Genomic DNA, 27,334 nt, shown 5'->3' with positions numbered 1-27,334 from the left:
TTTTGCAGCTGATAGTACAATTTTGAGCAGGCTTGTGTCAACTTAGCTTAGTGGTAGCACCCTTGTCTCTGAACTCTCTCCGCCTGTCTGGAAATTTCTAAAAACATTTTTTTTTAAATTGTGGTTTTACTTACTTGTGTCTTATGACGTGGGGCCCACTGGCTATTAAAGTTTTCAATGAATCAGAAGAAGAACTCAAAACTATTGTCTCATCCTGCGCTTCCCATTCCACCCTCTGTCCAGTTTGGATTTAGCAAAAGCTAGCAACAGTAGTTATTCACAAAAGCTTGACTTCATTAGTATCTGCTTGTGGTAACCTGCAACCGAAGTGCTAAAGTTTCTCTTGCACCTCTGCAGTTACAACTTTGAGTTTTAACAGAGGTAGTCACTTCAATCTGTCGGACATGTGTGTGATCGTGAGCTTTGTCTATTCCCCAGGATGACTTATAGGGAAAAATGTGGGAATACAGTTCATCCATAGATGTACCTTCAGCCAGACTATCTTATAGAGCTGATCATTCAGACAGAGCTATAGAGAGCCTAATTGTTACAGGAAACGACTTCTAGCTTCATTCACACTGCATGGGGAATGTTAAGTTTAACAAGATCAGTGAATCAGAAACTGTGCAAACGAGGGATGAACTTCATAACTATTTGTAATAGATACTGTATTAGATAGTTCACACTGGTCATCATGATACCACCTTTAAAATGTCATTTTTCAAACATTTCAATGCATGTGGATTGGGATTTAGTGAAGCTGAGTTCCAATGAGATATTGCTGCGTCAAATAGCACTTTATTGAAGTGTTTATTGGTTCTCAAATCGTGACCTGCACAGAATTCTAAGATATTTTCAAATGAAACCCTACTGAACAAACCATTCTTTGGGGTTCATGTCTGAATGCCATGGATATAAATAATGGTGTGTCATCACCAGAGTACCAGGGCGGGGGCCTCCTTGCCAAGAATTGTCTTGTTTAATGAGCACTATGCACGCAAGGTCCTGACTGTGTTTGGTACCATAGCCTCTTGTTAACTTACGAATGCTGGGAGCCATAGTGATGCCTGAATTATGACTTTGTGAGGTCCCATAAAGAACAATAATTACATAGCCTTTTTGTTTTATAATTCTAGTTGCTATTGAAACCCATAAAGACAGTGGCAATTTATTTCTTTTTATCAATAAATGTCAAAGCGTACTTTAAGGAGAAGGAAAATATGGGGGTTAAGAACTTTCCCCATATATGTAATGTTAAAAAATAATTTAAAAACCTATTAAGAGATGCTGGAAGTTATTTTTTTTTTAAATTCTTGCCAATTTTCAGTCCGTCCTCTCCTGAAGGCATTAACAACAACAACTTGCATTTATATAGCTCCTTTCACAACCTCAGGACGTCCCAAAGCACTGAATTGCAGTCACTGTTGTAATGTAGAAAACGCAGCAACCAATTTGTACACAGCAAAGTTCCACAAACAGCAATGAAATGAATGACCAGAAAATCTTTTTTAGATGTTGGTTGACAGATAAATGTTGGCCAGGACACCAGAACTCCTTTGTTCTTCTTCTAATAGTGATGTGATATCTTTTAGGATCACCTGAGAGGGCAGATGGGGCCACGGTTTAATGTCTCACCTGAAAGATGACACTTCCAACAGTGCAATACTTCCTCAGTACTGCACTGAAGTGTCAGCCTAGATTATGTGCTCAAGTCCCTGGAGTGGGATGTCAACCCACAACCTTTTGACACGAGATGAGAGTGCTACCAACTGAGTCACAGCTGACAACTACACAGGCACCATTTGCTCTCCTGTACCTCACCAAAGTGGCTATTGCTCACGTGTAAACTTTCACAGTGAGATTGACAGACTATTCAATTGAAGTCAAGTGTGCTCCTAGGATCCACATTAATGCAATTCCTGCAGATGTCACTGAATAGCCATAAGGAGCAGAAATCCAGGCTGATCTTTCCTATCCTAGCAATGAGCAGGGAGACCAGATGCAGAGCCCCTCTTGCCATTCTTGCTGAGAAAGTTTACTCAACACAGACTGGGGATTGAACTTGGAACTTTTGCAGGTTCACTGGATAAACTCACTGAGCCTCAGGGGGCAAGAGGGGAATTGCTAGTTTTAATTATTTCCATTTCCTGCCATTTTCTTCATCTCTTTCTGCAGGGATCTGTTCAGCTATTGGAAAGAGCCGTGAGTGGCTCAGACATCTGCCCCCCAACGTCATTGGCCCTTGTAATGGAAAGATGAAGGTTTAACTCTTTACAAGACTAACTGGGAACTCCATGCCTTTTTCCAGTGGGGTCCACGAGACCACCGCTGCAATTACAGCTGAAGTCCAGTGGAACCCCTGAGGAAATCTGGGGCCCTTGTGCTTCAGTGAAGTTGGGCTCCAATGAAAGCAGGTTTTTTTTCCCTGTTTCCTGGTCCGGCAACACCTCAATTTAAAAAAATCTCATGCTTGTTTTCAAATCCCTCCATGGTCTCGCCCCTCCCTATCTCTGTAACCTCCTCCAGCCTTACAACCCTCCGAGAACCCTGCGCTCCTCCAATTCTCGCCTTTGGGCCATCCCCGATTTTAATCGCTCCACCATTGGCGATCATGCCTAAGCTCTCGAATTCAATCCCAAACCTCTCTACCTCTCTCTCTCCTCCTTTAAGTCATTGCTTAAAATTTACCTCTTTGACCAAGCTTTCGGTTACCTGTCCTAATATCACCTTATGTAGCTCAATGTCAAGTTTTGTTTGCTAACACTTATGAAGCACCTTGGGATGTCTTACTATGTTAAAGCACTATATAAATGCAAGTTGTTATTGGTTCATTAATCATATGTCTCCTGTAAACAATCCGACAATCAAACTTTGGCTAATGTTCAGAAAGAAAGACATTTTAAAAAAGAAGAACGGTTTGCACCTTCATTGCTGTGAAATTTCGGATCCGATCAAACTCGAAGAGGATTTCCACGTAGCCGCTTTCAAAGCTGTCGTTCCGCCATCCCAAGTAGTCATACCCTGGCCACACGTTGTATACATGACTCTGTGTGAAATCATCCAAACCCCAGACTCCGTCTGTCATCTGACCAAGTCCTTCTGAAACCATCCTGAGAACAAGGAGACATGGTTAAGCTTTATTCAAAAACCCAGAACAAGAGAATAAAGATGGGTTTCAAAGACTCTGTAATCACCGTGACCATCATTACATGGTTCGGGGATTCTATGTGGGCAACCCAAATTGCTTTGCAATCGATCAACAGCTTATTTATTCTATCAAGAGGCAGAAGATTTAAAAAATGAATACATAGAATAGTTAGTCCATTAGCTGGATGATTTTTCCAATAATGATGACCTGGTATGAAGTTTCCATAAAAAGAACTGGGAAAAGCAAAGATTAATGGTAGCTGTGTTCTATTTACATTTCTTTAAGTGGGCAGATGCTCTTTCAAACAAACCCTGCAGAAGGAAGCACTGTAATAAAGTATTCCTGTGTTTAGTGCTTTTCAATTTAGCATTGTGCTAAATATTTTATGAAACTGGAAACATTGGCCTTGTAATTGCGGTCTTCGTGACAGCGAACAGTATTCTGTTGTAATCCATTTGAAAGGCCCTGCAATTTCCAGATTTCTGCTTGCACTTGCGCAAAATCCAGAACTTACAATCTGTCACAGTACACCTTGACAGGTCATCTGAACCCTGCCTGAAAAATGAGTATTGAAGTGCAGAGCTGAACTATTTTCCCCAAAACTGCCCAGCAATTGCCAACACAACTCTGATGGCTGGTAAAAGCAAGCATAGGGCCTGCTTGCATCAGTGTAAAGGGATATTTAGGCTTAAATTAAACATTCAAAAATCCAAAATTATGCACACACACTTTAAATGATGTTTATGCAAATATTGGCCCGGATTTATCAAAAATTAAATTTTTATTGAGGTTGGTGCGATGAAGGAATATATGAATAAATTTACAATTCAGTGCATTGTTTAATTATTAAAATTATGTACATTGTACGATCATTTGGGGATTCCATTGCATATCATTAGGGGATTCCCTTCGTAAATATTTGCAATGGAATTCTCCTTTGTCATTGGAGGACAGGCCCCACGAGATCACAGGGATGCTTGCGAACCGCCTGTGTCCCTGGGATCTGTGGGCCTTTACACTGCCATCCGCCTGTAGATCTGAGACCGCAAATCTTCGCAGCCTGGGTGCCAGGAGGGACTTTTGGAATTGTTTTGTGGGTCGGAGGTACGCCTCCGACTGCAGTTTCTAGGCCAACGTCGCTGCATTGCAGTGTTGCAACATGTCATTATCTGTAGGTGGCTTCGTTGCTGTATGAATACACCATGATATCCTACTATCAGAATATCGCAGCAACTCTACTTCTCCAACATTCACTGGCATGGATTTAGTATCATCCCATTACTGTAGTTCTGCTGTGTTTTTTTGCTGCTCTGTGCAGTGCATTCATGCTAAAACGGTAGCATTGATGCAAAGTGAAATGCGGCTTGAATCTCTTATAAACCAGGGCCCAGCCTGATATTGGAGTGAAGCAGTGCACAACTCACTGATGGACGGAGTTTCATTCTGCTTCACTATGGAGTCAAGTTGGGCCTAAACATTCAATTAATACTGCACAGCGTTGGTGCAACATTGAAACTGTTTGGCACCTTTGCTAAATTTGTAGCATAAGTGTACCTTCATGTGGTCCACAACTAGAACCAGTGGGATAGTTAAATAGGTACATTACAGCATTAGTAGCATGATAGAGCATCACCTCACAATTACAAATGTCTTATTAATGCAAAGTTTTAGTGGAGGAGCTGAAACTTCAATAAGTTGAGACTTTGATAAGAAGAAGCACCTAGTGAGTCCCCAAATGTTTTCAATGATTGTAATATAGCTTCACCTAGTGGACGACTGTGGTAATGCAACTACTGATGTAAATGCAATAAAAGGGTCATGTGGCAAAGTCACATGATGACAGTTTTTGTTAAGAGCCATCTTGTGTGTATGTGCTTCTCAGTGATGTCCTAAGAATATATCACAATGCTGAGGTTTAACAATATGCTTTACCCAACAGTGGGTGAAATTTGCTCTTCTTTGTTCACCACAAATGATGTACAATGTAACTCACTGAAGATCCATTCCAATTCACAAACTGATACAATTTTACCTTAGTGTCAATGCACACTCCAACAGAGGGTGAATTACTAAGAAATAGTGGACAGACAAATATACTGACCCAGAAATCCCGGTCTCACCGGGTCCATTAAGAATTAGTACGGACCTGGGAAAGCATTGCAAAAGCTGGTTTTCTGCGCACATTGCGCATGCACTAAAAATCGGCTTTTCCGATCTGTCAAGCTCCAGCTTGACAGCTCCTCCACACATCGGGAGCGAGGACATTTGCATGGGCAAGATTGCGGTATTTATCCATATCTTGCCCTGCAAATGTCCTGAAAACTCTTGCGCCTAATAAAAACAGGCGCATAGCCTACTTTTACAGGCATAAGAATTTTAAAATATACAAAAACATTAAAAATAAAATAAAAAGGACACATTTTATTGTTAAAAACCCTGCCAAACATCGATACATAGACATAGAAAATAGGTGCAGGAGTAGGCCATTCGGCCCTTTGAGCCCGCACTACTATTCAATAAGATCATGGCTGATCATTCACCTCAGTACCCCTTTCCTGCTTTCTCTCCATACCCCTTGATCCCTTTAGCCGTAAGGGCCATATCTAACTCCCTCTTGAATATATCCAATGAACTGGCATCAACAACTCTCTGCGGTAGGGAATTCCACAGCTTAACAACTCTCTGAATGAAGAAGTTTCTCCTCATCTCAGTCCTAAATGGCTTACCCCTTATCCTTAGACTATGTCCCCTGGTCCTGGACTTCCCCAACATCGGGAACATTCTTCCTGCATCTAACCTGTCTAGTCCCGTCAGAATCTCTCCTCATGTGAACGGTATGGCAGGTTTATAGTCAACTATGGTAAGTTTATTTTAAAACATAATTAAAAAAACGTTTTTCTAAAAATCGGATTTTTTTTCTAAGACATTTATTAACTTTAATTTAAATTAATTTTAATTATGTGAGGTGTGTTTTTTATTTTTATTATGTGTGTTTAGTGTGTTTGTTTTTTTTTCCTCATTAATAGCTATGAGAACTCGTAGAAGTTCCCATTGCTAATAATGAGAAAGCTGTGGAATACTGTACCTGATTGGTTGTGCAGTCTCACATGACTGCACCATCTGCGTTGGAACCTCGAGGACGGGAGCATGCTCTGAATCGCGGGAAGAGAAGGCCTCCCCACCGGAATCCCAGGCGCCTCCAAGACCACCAGGTAAATTCATAGAAATTCTCCAGTCGGAGGCATTCATCCGAAAGAAGCCTCCAACCGGAATTTCAGGGTCAATGTGTTTGTACATTTGAACAAATAACTAATAATAAAGTAATCGAAACAGCTATCTTTATTTTTAGTCAAATTTACATCCACTTTGCTAACACTTGTACCAGGCAAAAATCAACATTTCTCCTATAAAGAACTTGCATTTATACAGCGCCTTTCATATCCATTAGACGTGTCCAAGTGCTTCACAGCCAATTCATTGCTTTAGATGTGCAGTTACTGTTTTATAGGCAAACGCAGCCACCAATATGTGCACAGCAAGGCCCCACAAAGCAGTGAGATGAATGAAAAGTTCATCTGTGATTCAAGGTGTTGATTGGGGATAACTGGTTGACAGGACACAGGGCGAACTCCCCGCCACCCTTCTTCAAATAGTGTCGGGACCAGTTACGTCCAGTCTGAACCATATCCATTAGACGTGTCCAAGTGCTTCACAGCCAATTCATTGCTTTAGATGTGCAGTTACTGTTTTATAGGCAAACGCAGCCACCAATATGTGCACAGCAAGGCCCCACAAAGCAGTGAGATGAATGAAAAGTTCATCTGTGATTCAAGGTGTTGATTGGGGATAACTGGTTGACAGGACACAGGGCGAACTCCCCGCCACCCTTCTTCAAATAGTGTCGGGACCAGTTACGTCCAGTCTGAACCAGCTGATGGAGCCTCACTTTCAGTGTTTCATCCGAAAGATGGCAACCCGGAAAATGCAGCACTCCCTCAATTTAACAATTTAAGACAGTTGTTGTAGATCACGTGCATTTGTAGAAGGATCAGGTAATTAGAACTGTGAAGGAAGTACTTGAAAACAACAAAAATAACTTGCACTTATCGAGCTCCTTTAATATAGGAAAACGTCCCAAGTCGTTTCACAGGAACGTTATCAAACAAACAATGACACCGAGCCAAAGAAGGCTATATTATTGGGGGTGACTAAAAGCTGAAGTAGGTTCAAAGGAGGGTCTTAAATGAGGGCAGAGAGGTGAAAAGGCAGAGGGGTTTAGGGAGGGAATTCCAGAATTTAGGACCAAACCAGCTGAAGACACAGCCACCAATGGCGGGGTGAAGGGAGTGGGGGATGGTTAAGAGGTCAGGGTTCTCGAAGGGTTGTAGGGCTGGAGGAGGTTACAGAGATAGGGAGGAACTGGGTTATCATAACAATTCTAATGAGAGAAAATAACTAACTGAATAATTTATAACAGAATAAATGACAACAAGCTTTGAGGCACAACAAAATAATTTACTGAGTGATTTTCAAGCTTCTCATTGTTTCATTTTTTTGTGAGATTCCATTGTTCAAAAAAGTTTGTTATTCGATCAGCACCACATGCTGGTGTAGGGGTAGGACAAAAAAATATTGTTTCGAAATAGGCTCAAAATTCCTAAGTGGTTTGAAGTCATGTGATGTGGTCAGCACCACTTCCAGGCTGGAATATTCCATTGTTTGGAATCGCTAGCAGATAATTCTAGAAATGTAAAACCAGCTAACAAGAAAACCTATTTAAGAGAGGTACTTGTTCAGCCCCTATACATCGAGCTGTATTTAATGTTCATGTGCTTCATTTTTCTCCCCTTTTCTTTCCTCCCATCGATTACGTTCCTGGTGGTCCAGTGGCAGCCACCAAAGGGGTTGCAGAGTGCGCAGCGGCCCTCCCCTTTAACTGAAGGGGAGGGGCGTTGTAGCGCATTAGTGCTACGCGGAGCTTCTGCATAGCGCTGGCTTCTTCAGCATGGCCCTGGACCCAGTGCCGTGCTGCCACCCGGGAGCCCCCCTCCAACGAGGTGGCGTGCCTGAGTTAGCGCTCCGCCTTGTTTCAGGGGCACAAAGGGCAATTCCACGCCGGGAACGGGACTTCCGGGCCGGGTGATAAAAGTCCTGGTCCCGGAGGGATATTGCCCCTAATCGGGGCGCAGGGCAATTTCAGCCCCAAAGTGTCGGCCTTGGCTCAGTGGGTAACGCTCTCGCCTCTGAGTCAGGAGGCTGTACGTTCAAGTCCCACTCCAGAGACTTGAGCACATAATCCAGGCTGTCACTCCAGTGCAGTTCTGAGGGAGTGCCGTCCTTCAGATGAGACATTAAATCCTCAGGTGGATGTAAAGGATCCCATGGTATGATTTTGAAGAAGTGCAGAGGAGCTCTCCCGCTGCCCTGGCTGTAAGACAGTTAGGAATGACCTGAGGCTGTGAAAGGCACATTTAAAAAATATATATTTCTTATTTAAAAGGGATGATTAGACAAAGGGGCCATCCATCTCACTGCCAAGTGTCAGCTGTGGCTCAGTGGGCACCCTCGCCTCTGAGTCAGAAGGTTGTAGGTTCAAGTCCCACTCCAGGGACTTGAGCACATAAATGTAGGCTGACACTCCAGTGCAGTGCTGAAGGAGTGCTGCACTGTTGGAGGTGCCGTCTTTTGGATGAGATGTTAAACCGAGGCCCAGTCTGCTCTCTTGGGTGGATGTAAAAGCTCCCATGGCACGATTTCAAAGAAGAGCAGGGGAGTTATCCCCGGAATCCTGGCCAATATGTATCTCTCAATCATCATAACAAAAAAAACAGATTATCTGGTCATTATCACATTGCTGTTTGTGGGAGCTTGCTTGTGCGCAAGTTGGCTGCAACGTTTCCTACATTACAACAGTGACCACACTCCAAAAGTACTTCATTGCCTGCAAAGCACTTTGAGGTGGCCGGTGGTCATGAAAGACACTATATAAATGCAAGTCTTTCTTTCCTTTCAAGGTGTTTCTATTAAAAGGCACGAGATAAAATGATTTAGAAATGTCTGACAAAACCATTCAAGCTCTAAGTAAACCGTATAAAGTTGTCCCTTTTTCTATTATCCGAGGAATATTCTGTACCTAATGCCTGCTCATTTTCAGTGTTGACTTCTAACAAATGCCAGAGAACAACATGGACATCTACAACAGCAGAAAAAACGCAGGGAATGAAAAGTAAAATGATGTAATGAACAAGTTATTTAGCAAAGGTTGTGTCGCCTCAATGCTTGCCCCATCCCACGGGAGTCAACAATTTTACTGCTGTTGTAAAAGAGTCCGGAGTGTGGGGGGCATCAATATATGAATGCTGCTCTCCTGACTCCCAAACTAATCAAGCAGCAACTTGAAAGCATACAGTTGGTCTAATTCCATCGAATTTACAGCACAGAAACAGGCCATTCGGCCCAACTGGTCAATGCTGCTGCTTATGCTCCATACGAGCCTCCTCTCACCCAATGTTATCTCACCCTGTCAGCATATCCTTCTATTCCTTTCTGACCCATGTACCTATCTAGCCTCCTCTTAAATGCATCAATGCTATTCATCTCAAAACTACTCCTTGCAGCCCTCCATGGCCTCGCCCCCTAATCTCCTCCAGCTCCAGACGCCCCAGAGATGTCTGCGCTCTTCTAATTCTGCCCTCTTGAGCATCCCTGATTGTAATCGCTCAACCATTGGTGGCCATGCCTTCTGTTGCCCAGCCCCCAAGCTCTGGAACTCCCTGCCTAAACCTCTCTGCCTCTCTACCTCTCTTTCCTCCTTCAAGACGCTCCTTGAAACCTATCTCTTTGACCAAGCTTTTGGTCACCTGCGCTAAATTCTACTTATACGGCTCGGTGTTCAATTTTTCAAATCTCATAATACTCCTGCTATGCGCCTTAGGACGTCTCACTATGTTAAAGGCACTATATAAATACAAGTTTTTGTTAAGAGTTCCACATTTTAACCACTCTCTGGGTAAAGACATTTCTCCTGAATTCTTTATTGGATTGATTAGTGACTATATTATATTAATTACAGGCTCCACTTCTGCAATCTGGTTTACCCGTGAATGAACAATTTACCATAAATTCTCTCAACTGGTTGGTGACACACATACTGATGTGATGTTTATGTCTAGAAAAGTTAATATGTATAAAAGGCTAAAAAATGTCTACAATCTGATCAGCCAGCTCAATACACATGATAAGCGGTGTGCTTTGGTGTCATAATGAACCATTTACAGCAGAACAAACCATAGTACATCAAGGTATGGGAGACACACCCTGCGCTCAAGGGGAGAGAGTTAGAACATAAGAACGTAAGGAATAGGAGCAGGAGTAGACCATTCTGGCTCTCTCCCTTTCACTGAGATCAGTCTCTCCTGTTCTAACTTCTCTAATAGTAAAACTTAGCTGAATCATCAGGAAATGTAATTGCACAGTACTGGAAGAAGATAACTTTGGAAACAGTGCTGCATGGGAAATTTAGTAACAGGCTGACTTTAATTGTTTAAATGTATTTAATGTTTGCTCAGCAAGAAAAGATTGAATGGGCAGTTTCTTGTACAGATCAGAAATCAGTGTTCACACTACTGACATAGTAACCTAGGAATTGCTAGACGAATAAAGACTGGGGCCCATCTAGTTCAACATCTACCAGCCTGGTTGTCGTGTGATACAACGATAATAGAGTTGTTGACTAATCATAGCAATCAATCGCTATCAATTAATCTACAACAGATCCAGAGAATGGGTGAGGAAAACCTTAGCGGAGGAAGCTTTGGGAACCATAGGTCCAAAGTCACCTGTTCCTCCCAAGAATGCTACACTTACCACATGTCATGTCTCCAATTACTCACATACTGTATCCCAAAATGCTATTTTCTGAAAGAAATCTATCTAATTCACATTTGAATGAACCAATATTAACTACTGCCACCGTCGCCCTAGGGAGCCTGTTCCAGAGATTAACCACTCGCTGACTGAAATATTGTCTCCGCAGGTTCATTTTAAATTTACACCCTTTCGAGTGCAGGCCATGTCCTCTGGTTCTACTGTTCTAGACAAGGTGAACAGCTTGTCATGGTCTACGTTATCCAGTCCCTTTGGAATCCTAAAAACAGCAATCATATCACCTCTCAGTTCTGACGAAAGGTCATTGACCTGAAACGTTAACTCTATTTCTCACTCCACAGATGCTGCCTGACCTGCTGAGTATTTTCAGTATTTTCTGTTCTTATTTCACCTCTCAACACTCTGTTTTCCAGTGAGTACATGTCTAATTTACATAATCGCTCCTCGTATTCTGATTCCCACCATCCCTTTAATTAATCTGGTTGATATCTTCTGATTCTTTCCAATCGCTGCAATATCCTGACTGCTTTCACTGTCAGGCAGGCAAAAATTAAAAGGACAATTTGTCAATGGTGCTGTGGAATCCACCTCACGGTGTAAATGGTTGGATTCTACAGCACTGACAGTCAAGTAGAAGCAGTTCTGTACTATAAATAGGACAGAAAAGTTAAAGATGTGAATAAGAACTAAAGCTGTTGCAATCTCAATTTTTTTTGCAGGCAAACAAGTTCATTGAGACCAACGCTAATTGTAACTACTGAAAATAGTGTAAAAAAAAGTATGGGGAAAAAGAGCTAATGGAAACTTGTTAAAGAGTGTAGGACATTTACCTTGAACTGGTTGCACCATCGTAGACAGAATCATTCAAATAAACCGTGGGGTTCTTGGCTGAGAAAATCTGGTGGCCCACTGGGCTATTGTAAGACACTAGACCATCTGCACAAGGACATAAACAGGTCACATCAAGGATACACCCTCTGCAGCTCACTTAGATTTAACCATTTTGCACATTTTGGTGGACATTTTCACTCCCTCCACCCGATGGAAACCGAACGGTACGGGAGTTAAAATCAAAGTGGGCCAACTTACCAATCTATTTCGGCCCCGACGCTGTCTTAAAGCCAGGCAGCTGAGGTACTGCCTGACAGGCGGGAGACTCGGGAATTGGGGTCTATCAAACCGCTAGGACCCCAAAGCCAGTTTTATGGCCAACTGAGCGGGTCGTCTGCTGTGAAAACTCCGCTGTGGAGAAGCAGTCTGGCCAGAAGCGCAGGTTCTCCAAGGTGAGTAAAAAACTAAAAACATTTTGAGGAGTGAGGTGTGGCAGGCCCCTCCAGACCCTACAACAAATAGTTTGGGTCGCTGATGCCCGAGCTCCCCCAATGCCGTGTTCCTAAAACCCTCCCGACCCTCCCTGCCCCACCTGATTACTTGCCTTGCTGCCAGCTAGGCCACCCAATATTGCACTGACCCAATCTCGGGAAGCTGCCCCGTTCGGGGTGGGCTTACATTGAAATGAGGCCCAGCCATTAAAGCTGACTGGGCATCATGCGACACTCCCTGGTGGGTCTGCCCAGGCATTCAGCCGTCAGCCCGCTCAAGAGTTAAAATCCCCCTGTTCAATTTTCTCTCAGCGTGTTCAGCGCCAGCAATGGATCTTCTCCAGTCAATAATTATATCGACAATAATGCAGCAAGTGGTTAAGATCAGGAATGGTGCTGGAGGCAGATTCGATCACACCTTTCAAAAGGGAATTGGATAAGTACCTGATCGAAAAATATTTGCAGGGCTACGAGGAAAGGGCGGAGGAGTGGGACTAGCTGAAGTGCTCTTGCAGAGAGCCGGCACGGGGTTGGCAAGCCGAATGGCCTCCTTCTGTGCTATAACCATTCTTTGGGCCCGAACTTGGTGGAAGCTAAGTTCCGCCCAAGTGGCGCCCAAAGGAACGCTGAGATACCTGACGGTACTTTGGGCAGGAGTTTCGTAAAAAAGTCCTTGAAAGACCGCCCGGTGGCAAAAAAGGGACTTACGCCGTGAATCTGGGGGCAGCGGGCGGGAACACCCTATCTCAGTGGCAAATGCAATCCTTGCCAAAGTGGCGTCGAGGATTGAGTCAAGCCCAGGGAGGGGGGAGCACATAAAAATAAAAATGTACACAAAAAAAGCCCTCCCACTGGAACACCTTCAGGGGACCCCATCCACATAAATCGCTGAAAATAAAATGAAGAAAAGAAGTTCACTAACCTTTTTTTTTAGGTTTTCATACTTACCGTCAGGGTTAGACCTGCCTCCATGCAGCGGTCCTTCCCCCTGCTACCGTCGACTCCCGCCCAGAGGATTCTGTCAGCTCCGTGGGCGGGAGGACACTTACGTGCCTTGCGCGCCAGCGGGCGGTTCCCAGCGGTCCTCTCCTCCCGCCAGCGGGAGGCCTAATGGAAACTGGCACCGAGGGGAGACCGCCGAAAAAATTTGCCAGCAGCCGGCGGCAGTGGTCGGTAAGGCCAGCAAGTTCAGGCCGTGTGATTCTATAATGGTGTATCGCAATATTCCACTTCGCAGGTCAACAGGAGGAATTTTACCTCCCAACATGTTCAGGCTATCACCCCCTCCCTCATCTCACTGTATGTGGAAGCTCACCTTTTGCAAATTGGTTGCCATTTTTACAATAACAACAGTGAGTACAGTTCATAGAATTTATCAGCACAGAAACTGGCCATTTGGCCCGACTGCTCGACACCAGAATCCTCCCACCCTACTTCATCTACCCTATCAGCATATCCTTTTGTTCCCTTCTCCCTCATATACTTAACTAGCTTTCCCTTAAAGGCATCTATGCTATTCGCCTTCACCACTTCGTGCGGTAACAAGTTTCACATCCTAACCACTCTCAGTGTAAAGACATTCCTCCTGAATTCCTTATTGGATTTATTAGTGACTTCCTTATTTTTATGATGTCTAGTTTGGACACCCCCACAAGCAGAACCACCTACTCTACATCTACTCTAACGAACCCCTTCATAATTTAAAAAGCTCTATCAAGTCACCTCTCAGCCTTCTGTTTTCTAGAGAAAAGTGCCCCAGCCTGTTGTGCCTTTCCTGATAAGTATATCCTCTCAGTTCTGGTATCATCTTAAATAATTCAGAAGTAAGTTCAGAAGTAATCCGCTGGACGTGAACACCCTGGGATGTACTGAGGATGTAATAAAGTGCCATATAAATACAACTGCTTCCTTTCTTTACGTGCACTGTTAACATTGGCATGCTCTGAGTCCCGACGTTAGTTTCAAAAAAGCAGACCAACTCCTCTCTCGTGATAATGACTCATGCTGCAGTCAATTTGCAGCACTACAGATATTTTGAGGTTTGTACCCTGAAGAAAACCCAGCTTTCATTTCAACCCCCGAGAATAATGATAGTTAACTCATTGAATATAGTCAGTCCGAGTCTAATTTTTGCAGTTTGGCAAGACTGAATTTGCGCTGCCTTCGCAGCCCATAATGATGCAGATTTTCCAGCAGTGTAACACAACCCAGTGCTATAAGCACAACCTGTTCTACAGAGGCCGCATTGACAACAAGGATCAGAAGAAGAACAAGAAGGGTTCTAGTTGTGTATCAGACTGCACCTTTATAAAAGGGGCATCGTCTTCATGAAAAATTATTTGCCCACTTTCTTTTTTTGGGAGGATAACAAACCAGAAGAGCTGTGTCACAAATACTGGCAGCATAATAACACATTTCAACGTGATTTACATCAAAATGCATTGTATTTATAACTACATTTTTAAAATGCATTGCCAAGCTTTTTTTCACAAAGAGGCTGCAATTTAAATTTTCATCAGCGGGGATTTTATAGAAAGAGTGGACAGTTGGGGCATAATCTTTATTTCAACTAGAAAATGCCCTTCCCCCGTGAAATCCCTCCCCTTTAACACCTCTCTCCCAGCTTTCAGAAACTCTCTAGAAACCCCTCTCTTCAAATATGCTTTCTTCCCCCCACCGCCCCATAACCTTGCTGCTTCCCTTTCCTCTTGTGATCCATGTCCATTTGTTCCCTATGCTCTCTAAAGTGCTCCGAGGCACCATCTGTTTGTGTGAAGTTATATAAATGTAAGCAATTATTGGCAGGATAGCTTTGGATTTAAAGACCAACCAACCACGAGGTTAAACCCATTTAGTGCCAGTCCCAAAATAAGTCAGCTTGGGAGAATCTATTTTTATAATGCTCTCGCCCGCTTTAGTCCACTTGACAAGGTGATGTTGCTGTGTTTGAGATGTTTTATATACATATACATACACACACCATAGACACACATATAATATATATACACACATTTCAAGTGCAGATGTCTTGAGTTTGTTGGCATAGTTGTTTGTACATTGGGTGGAGTGGAGGTAATCTACTAATAGCAGCTCTTGAGGTAGTGGAAATACAAAAGCATAGGTCCCCTATCGCTTGACCTGGGTCTGCCTTTAACCTATTGTCTTATTTTCTGAAACTATTCATGCACTTACCTAACCATTCACATCCATAGAGTTCCACTCTCATGCACACACTCATGGAGTGATCAGTCATTGGTATGAACCTGACGAATCTGGCTATCATTGGTGGCTCCAGATCTCTCAGTACAGGATCATATGGGTTTACATTGCCTTCAATTACCTGAAGAAGAAGAAAACACAAAAGTACAGTTAAAACGAGACAAAGCCTACTTTCACGTATTTGGGTCTTCAGTGACTCACTTCAAAGTGTTCAGTAAAGATTGGCATTGCCGTGGCTCAGTGGCAGCACTCTCGCCTTGGAGTCAGAAGGTCATGGGTTCATATCCTACTGCAGAGTCTTTGGCCCCGATTTTAATGGGGGGAGTGGTATGGTGTCTGAGAGCCCCAAAGCAGGCAGTGACCCGGAGAGTCTGGGAACGTAGAGGTGGTGATAATATTCTGCCTTCGTGTTTTTGCCGCCAAAATGGATAACCTCACATTTATCCACATTATACTGCATCTGCCATGCATTTGCCCACTCACCTAACCTGTCCAAGTCACCCTGCAGCCTCTTAGCGTCCTCCTCACAGCTCACACCGCCACCTAGTTTAGTGTCATCCGCAAACTTGGAGATATTACACTCAATTCCTTCATCTAAATCGTTAATGTATATTGTAAATAGCTGGGGTTCCAGCACTGAGCCCTGCGGCACTCCACTAGTCACTGCCTGCCATTCTGAAAAGGACCCATTTATCCCGACTCTCTGCTGCCTGTCTGCAACCAGTTCTCTATCCAGGTCAGTACATTACCCCCAATACCATGCGCTTTGATTTTGCATACCAATCTCTTGTGTGGGACCTTGTCAAAAGCCTTTTGAAAGTCCAAATACACCACATCCACTGGTTCTCCCTTATCCACTCTGCTAGTTACATCCTCAAAAAATTCCAGAAGATTTGTCAAGCATGATTTCCCTTTCATAAATCCAAGCTGACATAGACCGATCCTGTCTGCTTTCCAAATGCGTTGCCATTTCATCCTTAATGATTGATTCCAACATTTTCCCCACTACTGATATCAGGCTAACCGGTCTATAATTACCCGTTTTCTCTCTCCCTCCTTTTTTAAAAAGTGGTGTTACATTAGCTACCCTCCAGTCCATAGGAACTGATCCAGAGTCGATAGACTGTTGGAAAATGATCACCAACACATCCACTATTTCTAGGGCCACTTCCTTAAGTACTCTGGGATGCAGACTATCACGCCCAGTGGATTTATTGGCCTTCAATCCCATCAATTTCCCTAACAAAATTTCCCGCCTAATAAGGATATCTCTCAGTTCCTCCTTCTTACTAGACCCTCGGTCCCCTAGTACATTCGAAAGGTTATTTGTGTCTTCCTTCGTGAAGACAGAACCGAAGTATTTGTTCAATTGGTCTGCCATTTCTTTGTTCCCCATTATAAATTCATCTGAATCCGACTGCAAGGGACTTACGTTTGTCTTCACTAATCTTTTTCTCATCACATATCTATAGAAGCTTTTGCAGTCAGTTTTTATGTTCCCTGCAAGCTTACTCTCATGCTCTATTTTCCCCCTCCTTATTAAACCCTTAGTCCTCCTCTGTTGAATTCTAAATTTTTCCCAGTCCTCAGGTTTGTTGCTTTTTCTAGCCAACTTATATGCCTCTTCCTTGGCTTTAACACTATCCTTAATTTCCATTGTTAGCCATGGTTGAGCCACCTTCCCCGTTTTATTTTTACTCCAAACAGGGATGTACAATTACTGAAGTTCATCCATGTGATCTTTAAATGTTTGCCATTGCTTATCCACCGTCAACCCTTTAAGTATCCTTTGCCAGTCTATTCTAGCCAATTGACGCCTCATACCATCGAAGTTACCTTTCCTTAAGTTTCCAAATTAACTGTGTCGCTCTCCATCTTAATAAAGAATTCTACCATATTATGGTCACTCTTCCCCAAGGGGCCTCGCACAACAAGATTGCTAATTAGTCCCTTCTCATTACACATCACCCAGTCTAGGATGGGCAGCTCTTTAGTTGTTTCCTCGACATATTGGTCTAGAAAACCATCCCTAATACACTCTAGGAAATCCTACTCCACTGCATTGCTACCAGTTTGGTTAGCCCAATCAATATGTAGATTAAAGTCGCCCATGATAACTGCTGTACCTTTATTGCACACATCCCTTATTTCTTGTTTGATGCTGTCCCCAACCTCACTACTACTGTTTGGTGGTCTGTTCACAACTCCCACTAACGTTTTCTGCCCTTTGGAATTCCGCAGCTCCACCCATACCGATTTCACATATTGACCATGTATGCTATATATTCCATCGTGACATCTTTTGTTATATATTCCATATGGACAGTGCTTACTGTACATTGCATACTGATAATATTTGTTATATATTGCATACTAACAGTATTTGTTTTAAGTAACAGACTAATAATGTTTACCAAATAGGCTAAGTTCACCAATCCCTTGCTCCCAGCTGTGCTGTAAGTAGTACAGGTCAGAGAATCAGCAGTTCTTCCTGCTGCCTGCCAAAGAGTAGCATTGGCCAAAGTATGGAAGCAGGCTGCCTGCCCCAGATCTCAGCCCACAAGATGTGCATAGCCCAGAAGCAGGGAGGAAGAAGATAGCCTAATAAAAGATACAAATGGTGGTTTACTTGTTCGCAGGATGTGTGATCGGAGCTTCAACGGGAATTAGCTCAGAAACATTGGTGGGTCATTTTGACTTCTGGCGGTTGTGTAAAACAGGCGATAGCGATTCAGCCACCCATTACACATCTCTCCCGATTTGGCCAAAGTCAAAATTAAACCCAGTTGTGATTAAATTTATTCAGTTTAATTTATTTCAATTTAGCTTAGTTGGAAGATAAATAGTAAGTATTAACCAGTTACGTTTAACCACAACTCTTACTCACCATTTGTGCTCCAGCCACACCAAGTAAATGTTGTCGGGTATCACTGAACAATGTTCACATGCTCCCTTGTGCGGACAAATCAAATTTTACATTACATGGAAAAATATTTTGCGTGCCTTTATTGTGGAATTTACCTGTTTTCCATGTCGATTTTTCCACGAATTCCACCGGTTTCCATCCCGACTGTAGTCAAGCCGATACATCTGAGCAAATTCATTGCCATGGCCTCCAGCGTGGCGACCCTGTGTCCCCACAAGTGTAATAAAGTGCAGAGTTTGCAGGTCAACCTGAAGGAACTCCATGTCATCAGGATCTACTGGACCATCTGGACACCAGGCTCCATCCCCATCTTCAAACTCCAGTCTGTGGGATGGCAAGAGAGTTTGTCACTGCCAGGTTTACGGGTCGCGGAATAAGATAGTGTTCCAAATGAATGACTTTAAAGAGTTGCTAATGGCATGAACGGTATAAACAAAAAGCAATTTGTTGGGAGGGGGTGTGGGGGTGTGAAATAAGTGCATTGTTTTTCCCACCCATTCCACCTGTCAGGGCACATGGAGTCAGGGGCCAGGCAGCAGTTTTAATCTGCAGGGCTATGGGGGAAGAGCAGGGGCAGTGGGACTAATTGGATAGCCCTTTCAAATAGCCGGCACAGGCTCAATAGACCAAATGGTCTCCTTCTGTGCTGTAAGGTTCTAATTATGAAAGTTAATTGCAAATTTACACAACCAACTTTCTGACTGGTGTTTAAAAAATGCAATTATTGTGAAAGTTACACTTAATTTTTTTCCCCATCTCCTAACTTGGAGTTAATGATGTTTTTCAGAGCAGCGATATCACCCTAACCATTCTATTTATTATGTTTTTAATTCAAATTCCTTTTTTGTCTAAGTATTTGCACACTTTCGCCCCATTTAAAAAAATCTTCTTTTCTTCATCCAAACGCTTTGACATTTGCCGCTGTTGGTGACACAGGTTGGTTGGTGTCATTGCCTCCTTTAACATGCTGCCAGGAGGTGCCAGAGACCATCTGGGTGAAGGTATGGAATTAATGTGGAACTAATTCAAATCCTACTCAGGCCTCCTCCTTGATCTCTTCCGCCATTACACTGATGACTGTGTTGGCTTGGTGTCCTGTTCTTATGCCGATCTTCAGAATTCCATGAGCTATGTTTCCAATTTACACCATCTCTTACCTTTAGGTGCCCTATCCCTTCCTTCCTGGACTTCTGACTGTCTCTCTCTACAATCTGCTACTACAAGCCCACCAACTCCCAAAAGGACTTGAATTGTGCTCCTTCTTACCCCACTTCCATTTGTTTCTCCCAGTTTCTTCGTCTCAGTCACATTTACTCGAATGACACAACTTATCACACCAGAGCTTCTGAAAAGTCCTTTTTCCTCAGCCAAGGTTTCCCCTCAAAACTGGTGGACAAGACCCTTGACTGTATCCAATCCATTATCCATGACTCGGTTCACAACCCCTCCCCCTCACAATATAGAGTCTCTCTTGTTCCCTTCCACCCTACTAGTCTTTGCAACTGCCACATCATCTTCAGCCATTTTCACTACCTACAACACGCTCCAATCACTAAGCCCATCTTCCCCTCTATTTTCCAGAGGGAGTTTATCCTCCAGGATAACCTTGTTCAAAACAACAGTGATTGCACTTCAACGGGAATTCATTGGCTATGAAGTGCTTTGGCAGATTATAAGGACATGAAAGGCACTATATAAATGCAAATTCATAGAATCATGCAACAACAACTTGCATTTATATAGCGTATTTAATGTAGTAAAACGTCCCAAGGTACTTCACAGGCGCATTATCAAACAAAACATGATACTGAGCCACATTAGGGCAGATGAGGTAACTGTTAAAGAGTGTCTTAAAGGAGGAAAGAGAGGTAGAGAGGTGGAAAAGTTTAGGAAAGGCATTCCAGAGCTTAGGGCCTAAGCAACTGAAGGCACGGCCACCAATGGTGATGTGATTCAAATCGGGGATGTGCTAGAGGCCAGAATTGGAGGAGTGCAGATGTGTCGGTGGGTTGTAGGACTGGAGGAGGTTATAGAGATAGGGACAGGCGAGGCCATGGAGGAATTTGAAAATAAGGATGAGAATTTTGAAATCGAGGCGTTGGTTAAGGGCTTGTAGTAGCAGATTGTGGACAAGGGAGAACAAGGGATGTGGTGTATTTGGACTTTCAAAAGGCCTTTGACAAGGTCCCACACACGAGATTAGTGTGCAAAATTAAAGCACGTGGTATTGGGGGTAATGTACTGACGTGGATAGAGAACTGGTTGGCAGACAGGAAGCAGAGAGTCGGGATAAATGGGTCCTTTTCAGAATGACAGGCAGTGACTAGTGGGGTGCCACAGAGCTCAGTGCTGGGAACCCAGCTATTTACAATATACATCAATGATTTAGATGAAGGAATTGAGAGTAATATCTCAAAGTTTGCGGATGACACTAAGCTGGGTGGCGGTGTGAGCTGTGAGGAGGATGCTAAGAGGCTGCAGGGTGAATTGGACAGGTTAGGTGAGTGGGCAACCTACATGGCAGATGCAGTATAATGTGGATAAATGTGAGGTTATCCACTTTGGTGGCAAAAACACAAAGGCAGCATATTTTCTGAATGGTGGCAGATTAGGAAAAGGGGAGGTGCACCGAGACCTGGGTGTCACGGTACATCAGTCAGTGAAGGTTGGCATGCAGGTGCAGCAGGCGGTGAAGAAGGCAAATGGCATGTTGGCCTTCATAGCTAGGGGATTTGAGTATAGGTGCAGTGAAGTCTTGCTGCAGCTGTACAGGGCCTTGGTGAGGCCTCACCTGGAATATTGTGTTCAGTTTTGGTCTCCTAATCTGAGGAAGGACATTCTTGCTATTGAGGGAGTGCAGCGAAGGTTCACCAGACTGATTCCCGGGATGGCTGGACTGACATATGAGGAGAAACTGGATCGACTGGGCCTGTATTCACTGGAGTTTAGAAGAATGAGAGGGAATCTCATAGAAACATATAAAATTCTGACGGGACTGGACAGGTTAGACACAGGAAGAATGTTCTCAATGTTGGGGGAGTCCAGAACCAGAGGTCACAGTCTAAGGATAAGGGGTAAGCCATTTAGGACCGAGATGAGGAGGAACTTCTTCACTCAGAGAGTTGTTAACCTGTGGAATTCTCTTCCGCAGAGAGTTGTTGATGCCAGTTCTTTAGATATATTCAAGGGAGAGTTGGCTATGGCCCTTATGGCTAAAGGGATCAAGGGGTATGGAGAGAAAGCAGGAAAGGGGTACTGAGGTGAATGATCAGCCATGATCTTATTGAATGGTGGTGCAGGCTCGAAGGGCCAAATGGCCTACTCCTGCACCTATTTTCTATGTTTCTATGTTAACTGGAAGCCAATGTAGGTCTGCGAGCACAGGGGTGATGGGTGAGCGGGAATTGGTGCGAGTTAAGACATGGGCAGCCGAGTTTTGGATTAACTCTAGTTTACGTAGGGTAGAATGTGGGAGGCCAACCAGGAGTGCATTGGAATAGTCAAGTCTAGAGGTAACAAAGGCATGGATGAGGGCTTCAGCAGCAGAGGAGCTGAGGCAAGGGCGGAGACGGGCGATGTTCCGCAGGTGGAAATAGGTGGTCTTAGTTATGCTGCGGATATGTGGTCGAAAGCTCATTACAGGGTCAAATATGACACCAAGATTGCGAACAGTCTGGTTCAGCCTCAGAAAGAAGTTGGGAGAGGAATGGAGTCAGTGGCTGGGGATCGCAGTTTGTGGTGGGGACCGAAAACAATGGCTTCGGTCTTCCCAGTATTCAATTGGAGAAAATTTCTGCTCATCTGGGAGATGAAAAGCTGCCAAAAAAACATGTTATGGACAGAATACGTTAGGGCAAGGAATGGAATATAAAAATCTAATGGTATCTGGTCACTTGTACACGCGGAAATATTTTTTCATACCACAGTGCTGGCTATGACATATCAACAGTCAGACCACTTTCATGAATTCATAGAATCCCACCCTTCTCAGTATTTGTCATTAAAATTAGGTTTTCCTACATTGTGACAAAACCATTACATTATGAGTAAATCCTGAGACATAAAAAAGTTCCTGTACAGCTGGTACCTTAACATATGGTCATTGTGTAAACGCCATGCTACCCAACAGTAACTTGCAACTACAATCGGAACATCCACTCACCTTCCGTGTTTGGCCGCGGTAGAGTCGTACCACTGGCTGGAAGCTGTAATCTCTTCATCGTGGATTTGCCCACTCGACATCCCAAGTGGGTAGCGGCATACAGCTGGAGAAGATGACAGAAGGTCAGGAGTTTGACATTGCGAGTTTCTATCCACAGCTATCTTTCTCCTGGAAGATCCCACAATCACTTAAGGGGGTTCATTTTAACCTAACTCATGGGATCGGGTGGAACGCCGGTCTTACATCCCGCCCAATATTACTCCCCGCTGACTTCAATAGAGAGTGAAAGTGCCCCTATGTTTCTCCCACTGGGGTGATGCTCAGAAACTTTGTAAAAATGCCGATGCAGAATGTTTACTACTAATCCTTCCCTTTGTGTGTTACCTTTAGCAAATTCATAAATGCGTTGCTTGTAAATCCCATTTACAAAGTTGTTAAACTGCACAGGGCAAAATATCGACATGCATTAATACCCTGCAGCTTTCTTTCAAAACTTCACTCAGCATTTAAAATACCTTCACATGGAGTGACAGATGGCTGTGGTCACTGCTTGTTTTATTTGGGAAATATAATTCAGAACATTTGAGCATTAAAAAAAAAGTGAAATGGATTTATTTCCTAAAAGACTGGTAAATGTTACAAATACTAGCTCAGGAGTGTGCAGCGCTATAGTGGGCTGGTACCCCAAGAGTGGTAGGGTCTCAATTTGTGCTGGAACAATCATGTAAGCAATCTATGCACCCTCTATCAACCAGGTAACGGTGCTACAGTGACAGCAGGTTGCTCTACAGTGAGCAGGTGCTCTACAGTGACAGCAGCTTTTCTACAATGACTACTTTGCTCTAAAAGTGACTACTTTGCTCTACAGTGAATAGTTTGCTCTACAGTGATAGCAGGATGCCTTGTAAACAGAAGGTTTTTTTTCAGTCACTACTGGCACTGAACAGACCCACTGTAGAAGCTGTGCTTCATATAAACAAATGGAGGGAGAAATTTGGCTGTTTTGCACCTCCTGTTAGCACCTGGGAGGCGGTAACGGAGCCCTAAGGGGTTAGAGACCGGACACGGCTAATGCAGCGACGCCCGTGAATTTCTCTGACAGTTTAGCACTGGTGCTAACTCTTACCGCCTCGGCTTCTAACGCCTCGCAGATCGTGACGTCAAAACGTGCCCCAGGTGTGAAATTGCCTCCCGCCCTCTGCTGTATTGCCGGACTTCAACAACGGCAGGAAGAAGAGGCGTTGTCACCTCGGCCGGCTCCTTGGGGAACGCTAATTAAAGGCAGTAGTTTTCAGATCCCTCATTGCTGCGAGATGTCTAAGCCCTCCACTCTCTGAGAGTGTTTGGAGCTGTAATGGCAGTCGCGCAGGTCGCCTGGCAACATAGGACTCAGCAGAATTATGTTGTGCACCATCATTGGGCCTTCCCTAAGTGAGGGAATCAGCCTCTGATGCTGCACATTGATCAGCGCTCTGTCGCTACCGCCCCGCTCTCGCACTTTACCCCCCCCCCCCCCCCAAGAGAAATGGTTAGAGCTTGATTTAGCACTCCACTTTCCCCTTGGAGCGCTAAAACTGAATTTTCCTGGAGCAGAAAATCATTATCGCCTGGCGATACTTTTCCGAGATTTCTAGCCCCCGATGTCCAAAGATAATATATAACCGTTACTGGCATGCTGCGATTTAATCAAAGGGATCAATCACATTGTAATCTTTAACTCCCCCAGTTATATATATATGCTTGTTGCAGTGCCATTCTTCTGACTGAAATTTATTTGATAAAATATATATACATAGTTTTTACATAGAAACATAGAAACATAGAAAATAGGTGCAGGAGTAGGCCATTCGGCCCTTCTAGCCTGCACCGCCATTCAATGAGTTCATGGCTGAACATGCAACTTCAGTACCCCATTCCTGCTTTCTCACCATACCCCTTGATTCCCCTAGTAGTAAGGACTTCATCTAACTCCTTTTTGAATATATTTAGTGAATTGGCCTCAACAACTTTCTGTGGTAGAGAATTCCACAGGTTCACCACTCTCTGGGTGAAGAAATTCCTCCTCATCTCAGTCCTAAATGGCTTCCCCCTTATCCTTAGACTGTGTCCCCTGGTTCTGGACTTCCCCAACATTGGGAACATTCTTCCTGCATCTAACCTGTCTAACCCCGTCAGAATTTTAAACGTTTCTATGAGGTCCCCTCTCATTCTTCTGAACTCCAGTGAATACAAGCCCAGTTGATCCAGTCTTTCTTGATAGGTCAGTCCCGCCATCCCGGGAATCAGTCTGGTGAACCTTCGCTGCACTCCCTCAATAGCAAGAATGTCCTTCCTCAGGTTAGGAGACCAAAACTGTACACAATACTCCAGGTGTGGCCTCACCAAGGCCCTGTACAATTGTAGCAACACCTCCCTGCCCTTGTACTCAAATCCCCTCGCTATGAAGGCCAACATGCCATTTGCTTTCTTAACCGCCTGCTGTACCTGCATGCCAACCTTCAATGACTGATGTACCATGACACCCAGGTCTCGTTGCACCTCTCCTTTTCCTAATCTGTCACCATTCAGATAATAGTCTGTCTCTCTGTTTTTACCACCAAAGTGGATAACCTCACATTTATCCACATTATACTTCATCTGCCATGCATTTGCCCACTCACCTAACCTATCCAAGTCGCTCTGCAGCCTCATAGAATCCTCCTTGCAGCTCACACTGCCACCCAACTTAGTGTCATCCGCAAATTTGGAGATACTACATTTAATCCCCTCGTCTAAATCATTAATGTACAGTGTAAACAGCTGGGGCCCCAGCACAGAACCTTGCGGTACCCCACTAGTCACTGCCTGCCATTCTGAAAAGTCCCCATTTACTCCTACTCTTTGCTTCCTGTCTGACAACCAGTTCTCAATCCATGTCAGCACACTACCCCCAATCCCATGTGCTTTAACTTTGCACATTAATCTCTTGTGTGGGACCTTGTCGAAAGCCTTCTGAAAGTCCAAATATACCACATCGACTGGTTCTCCCTTGTCCACTCTACTGAAAACATCCTCAAAAAATTCCAGAAGATTTGTCAAGCATGATTTCCCTTTCACAAATCCATGCTGACTTGGACCTATCATATTACCTCTTTCCAAATGCACTGCGATGACATCCTTAATAATTGATTCCATCATTTTACCCACTACCGATGTCAGGCTGACCGGTCTGTAATTCCCTGTTTTCTCTCTCCCTCCTTTTTTAAAAAGTGGGGTTACATTGGCTACCCTCCACTCCATAGGAACTGATCCAGAGTCAATGGAATGTTGGAAAATGACTGTCAATGCATCCACTATTTCCAAGGCCACCTCCTTAAGTACTCTGGGATGCAGTCCATCAGGCCCTGGGGATTTATCGGCCTTCAATCCCATCAATTTCCCCAACACAATTTCCCGACTAATAAGGATTTCCCTCAGTTCCTCCTCCTTACTAGACCCTCCGACCCCTTTTATATCCGGAAGTTTGTTTGTGTCCTCCTCAGTGAATACCGAACCAAAATACTTGTTCAATTGGTCCGCCATTTCTTTGTTCCCCGTTATGACTTCCCCTGATTCTGACTGCAGGGGACCTACGTTTGTCTTTACTAACCTTTTTCTCTTTACATATCTATAGAAACTTTTGCAATCCGTCTTAATGTTCCCTGCAAGCTTCTTCTCGTACTCCATTTTCCCTGCCCTAATCAAACCCTTTGTCCTCCTCTGCTGAGTTCTAAATTTCTCCCAGTCCCCGGGTTCTCTGCTATTTCTGGCCAATTTGTATGCCACTTCCTTGGCTTTAATGCTATCCCTGATTTCCCTTGATAGCCACGGTTGAGCCACCTTCCCTTTTTTATTTTTACGCCAGACAGGAATGTACAATTGTTGTAGTTCATCCATGCGGTCTCTAAATGTCTGCCATTGCCCATCCACAGTCAACCCCTTCAGTATCATTCGCCAATCTATCCTAGCCAATTCACGCCTCATACCTTCAAAGTTACCCTTCTTTAAGTTCTGGACCATGGTCTCTGAATTAACTGTTTCATTCTCCATCCTAATGCAGAATTCCACCATATTATGGTCACTCATCCCCAAGGGGCCTCGCACAACGAGATTGCTAATTAATCCTCTCTCATTACACAACACCCAGTCTAAGATGGCCTCCCCCCTAGTTGGTTCCTCGACATATTGGTCTAAAAAACCATCCCTTATGCACTCCAGGAAATCCTCCTCTACCGTATTGCTTCCAGTTTGGTTAACCCAATCTATGTGCATATTAAAGTCACCCATTATAACTGCTGCACCTTTATTGCACGCACCCCTAATTTCATGTTTGATGCCCTCCCCAACATCACTACTACTGTTTGGAGGTCTGTACACAACTCCCACTAACGTTTTTTGTCCTTTGGTATTCTGCAGCTCTACCCATATAGATTCCACATCATCCAAGCTAATGTCCTTCCGAACTATTGCCTTAATTTGCTCCTTAACCAGCAATGCTACCCCACCTCCTTTTCCTTTTATTCTATCTTTCCTGAATGTTGAATACCCCTGGATGTTGAGTTCCCAGCCCTGATCATCCTGGAGCCACGTCTCCGTAATTACGTACAGGTCATTTATATGACAGCAAAGCAATTGCGGGGAAGATTTTGACT

The 27,334-nt window shown here is 43.8% G+C and overlaps 1 protein-coding gene across 3 annotated transcripts in view; it reads right to left on the bottom strand.

Moving 5' to 3' along the window:
• The window catches only part of ddr2a (discoidin domain receptor tyrosine kinase 2a), a 235,491-nt gene that overhangs the window by 43,895 nt on the left and 164,262 nt on the right, over positions 1-27,334 (bottom strand). For all 3 annotated transcript variants that reach the window (XM_070887349.1, XM_070887350.1, XM_070887351.1), the window contains 5 exons: positions 22,665-22,767; positions 18,598-18,826; positions 15,550-15,697; positions 11,866-11,971; positions 2,924-3,110 (listed from right to left, as the gene is read on the bottom strand). In XM_070887349.1, coding sequence (XP_070743450.1) covers positions 2,924-3,110; positions 11,866-11,971; positions 15,550-15,697; positions 18,598-18,826; positions 22,665-22,767 — 773 coding nt within the window. The remainder of the gene's footprint in view (positions 1-2,923; positions 3,111-11,865; positions 11,972-15,549; positions 15,698-18,597; positions 18,827-22,664; positions 22,768-27,334) is intronic.

This window comes from Pristiophorus japonicus, chromosome 8 (assembly GCF_044704955.1).
Source record: "Pristiophorus japonicus isolate sPriJap1 chromosome 8, sPriJap1.hap1, whole genome shotgun sequence".
Taxonomy (NCBI): domain Eukaryota; kingdom Metazoa; phylum Chordata; class Chondrichthyes; family Pristiophoridae; genus Pristiophorus; species Pristiophorus japonicus.
This window is presented reverse-complemented; position numbering and strand designations above follow the sequence as displayed.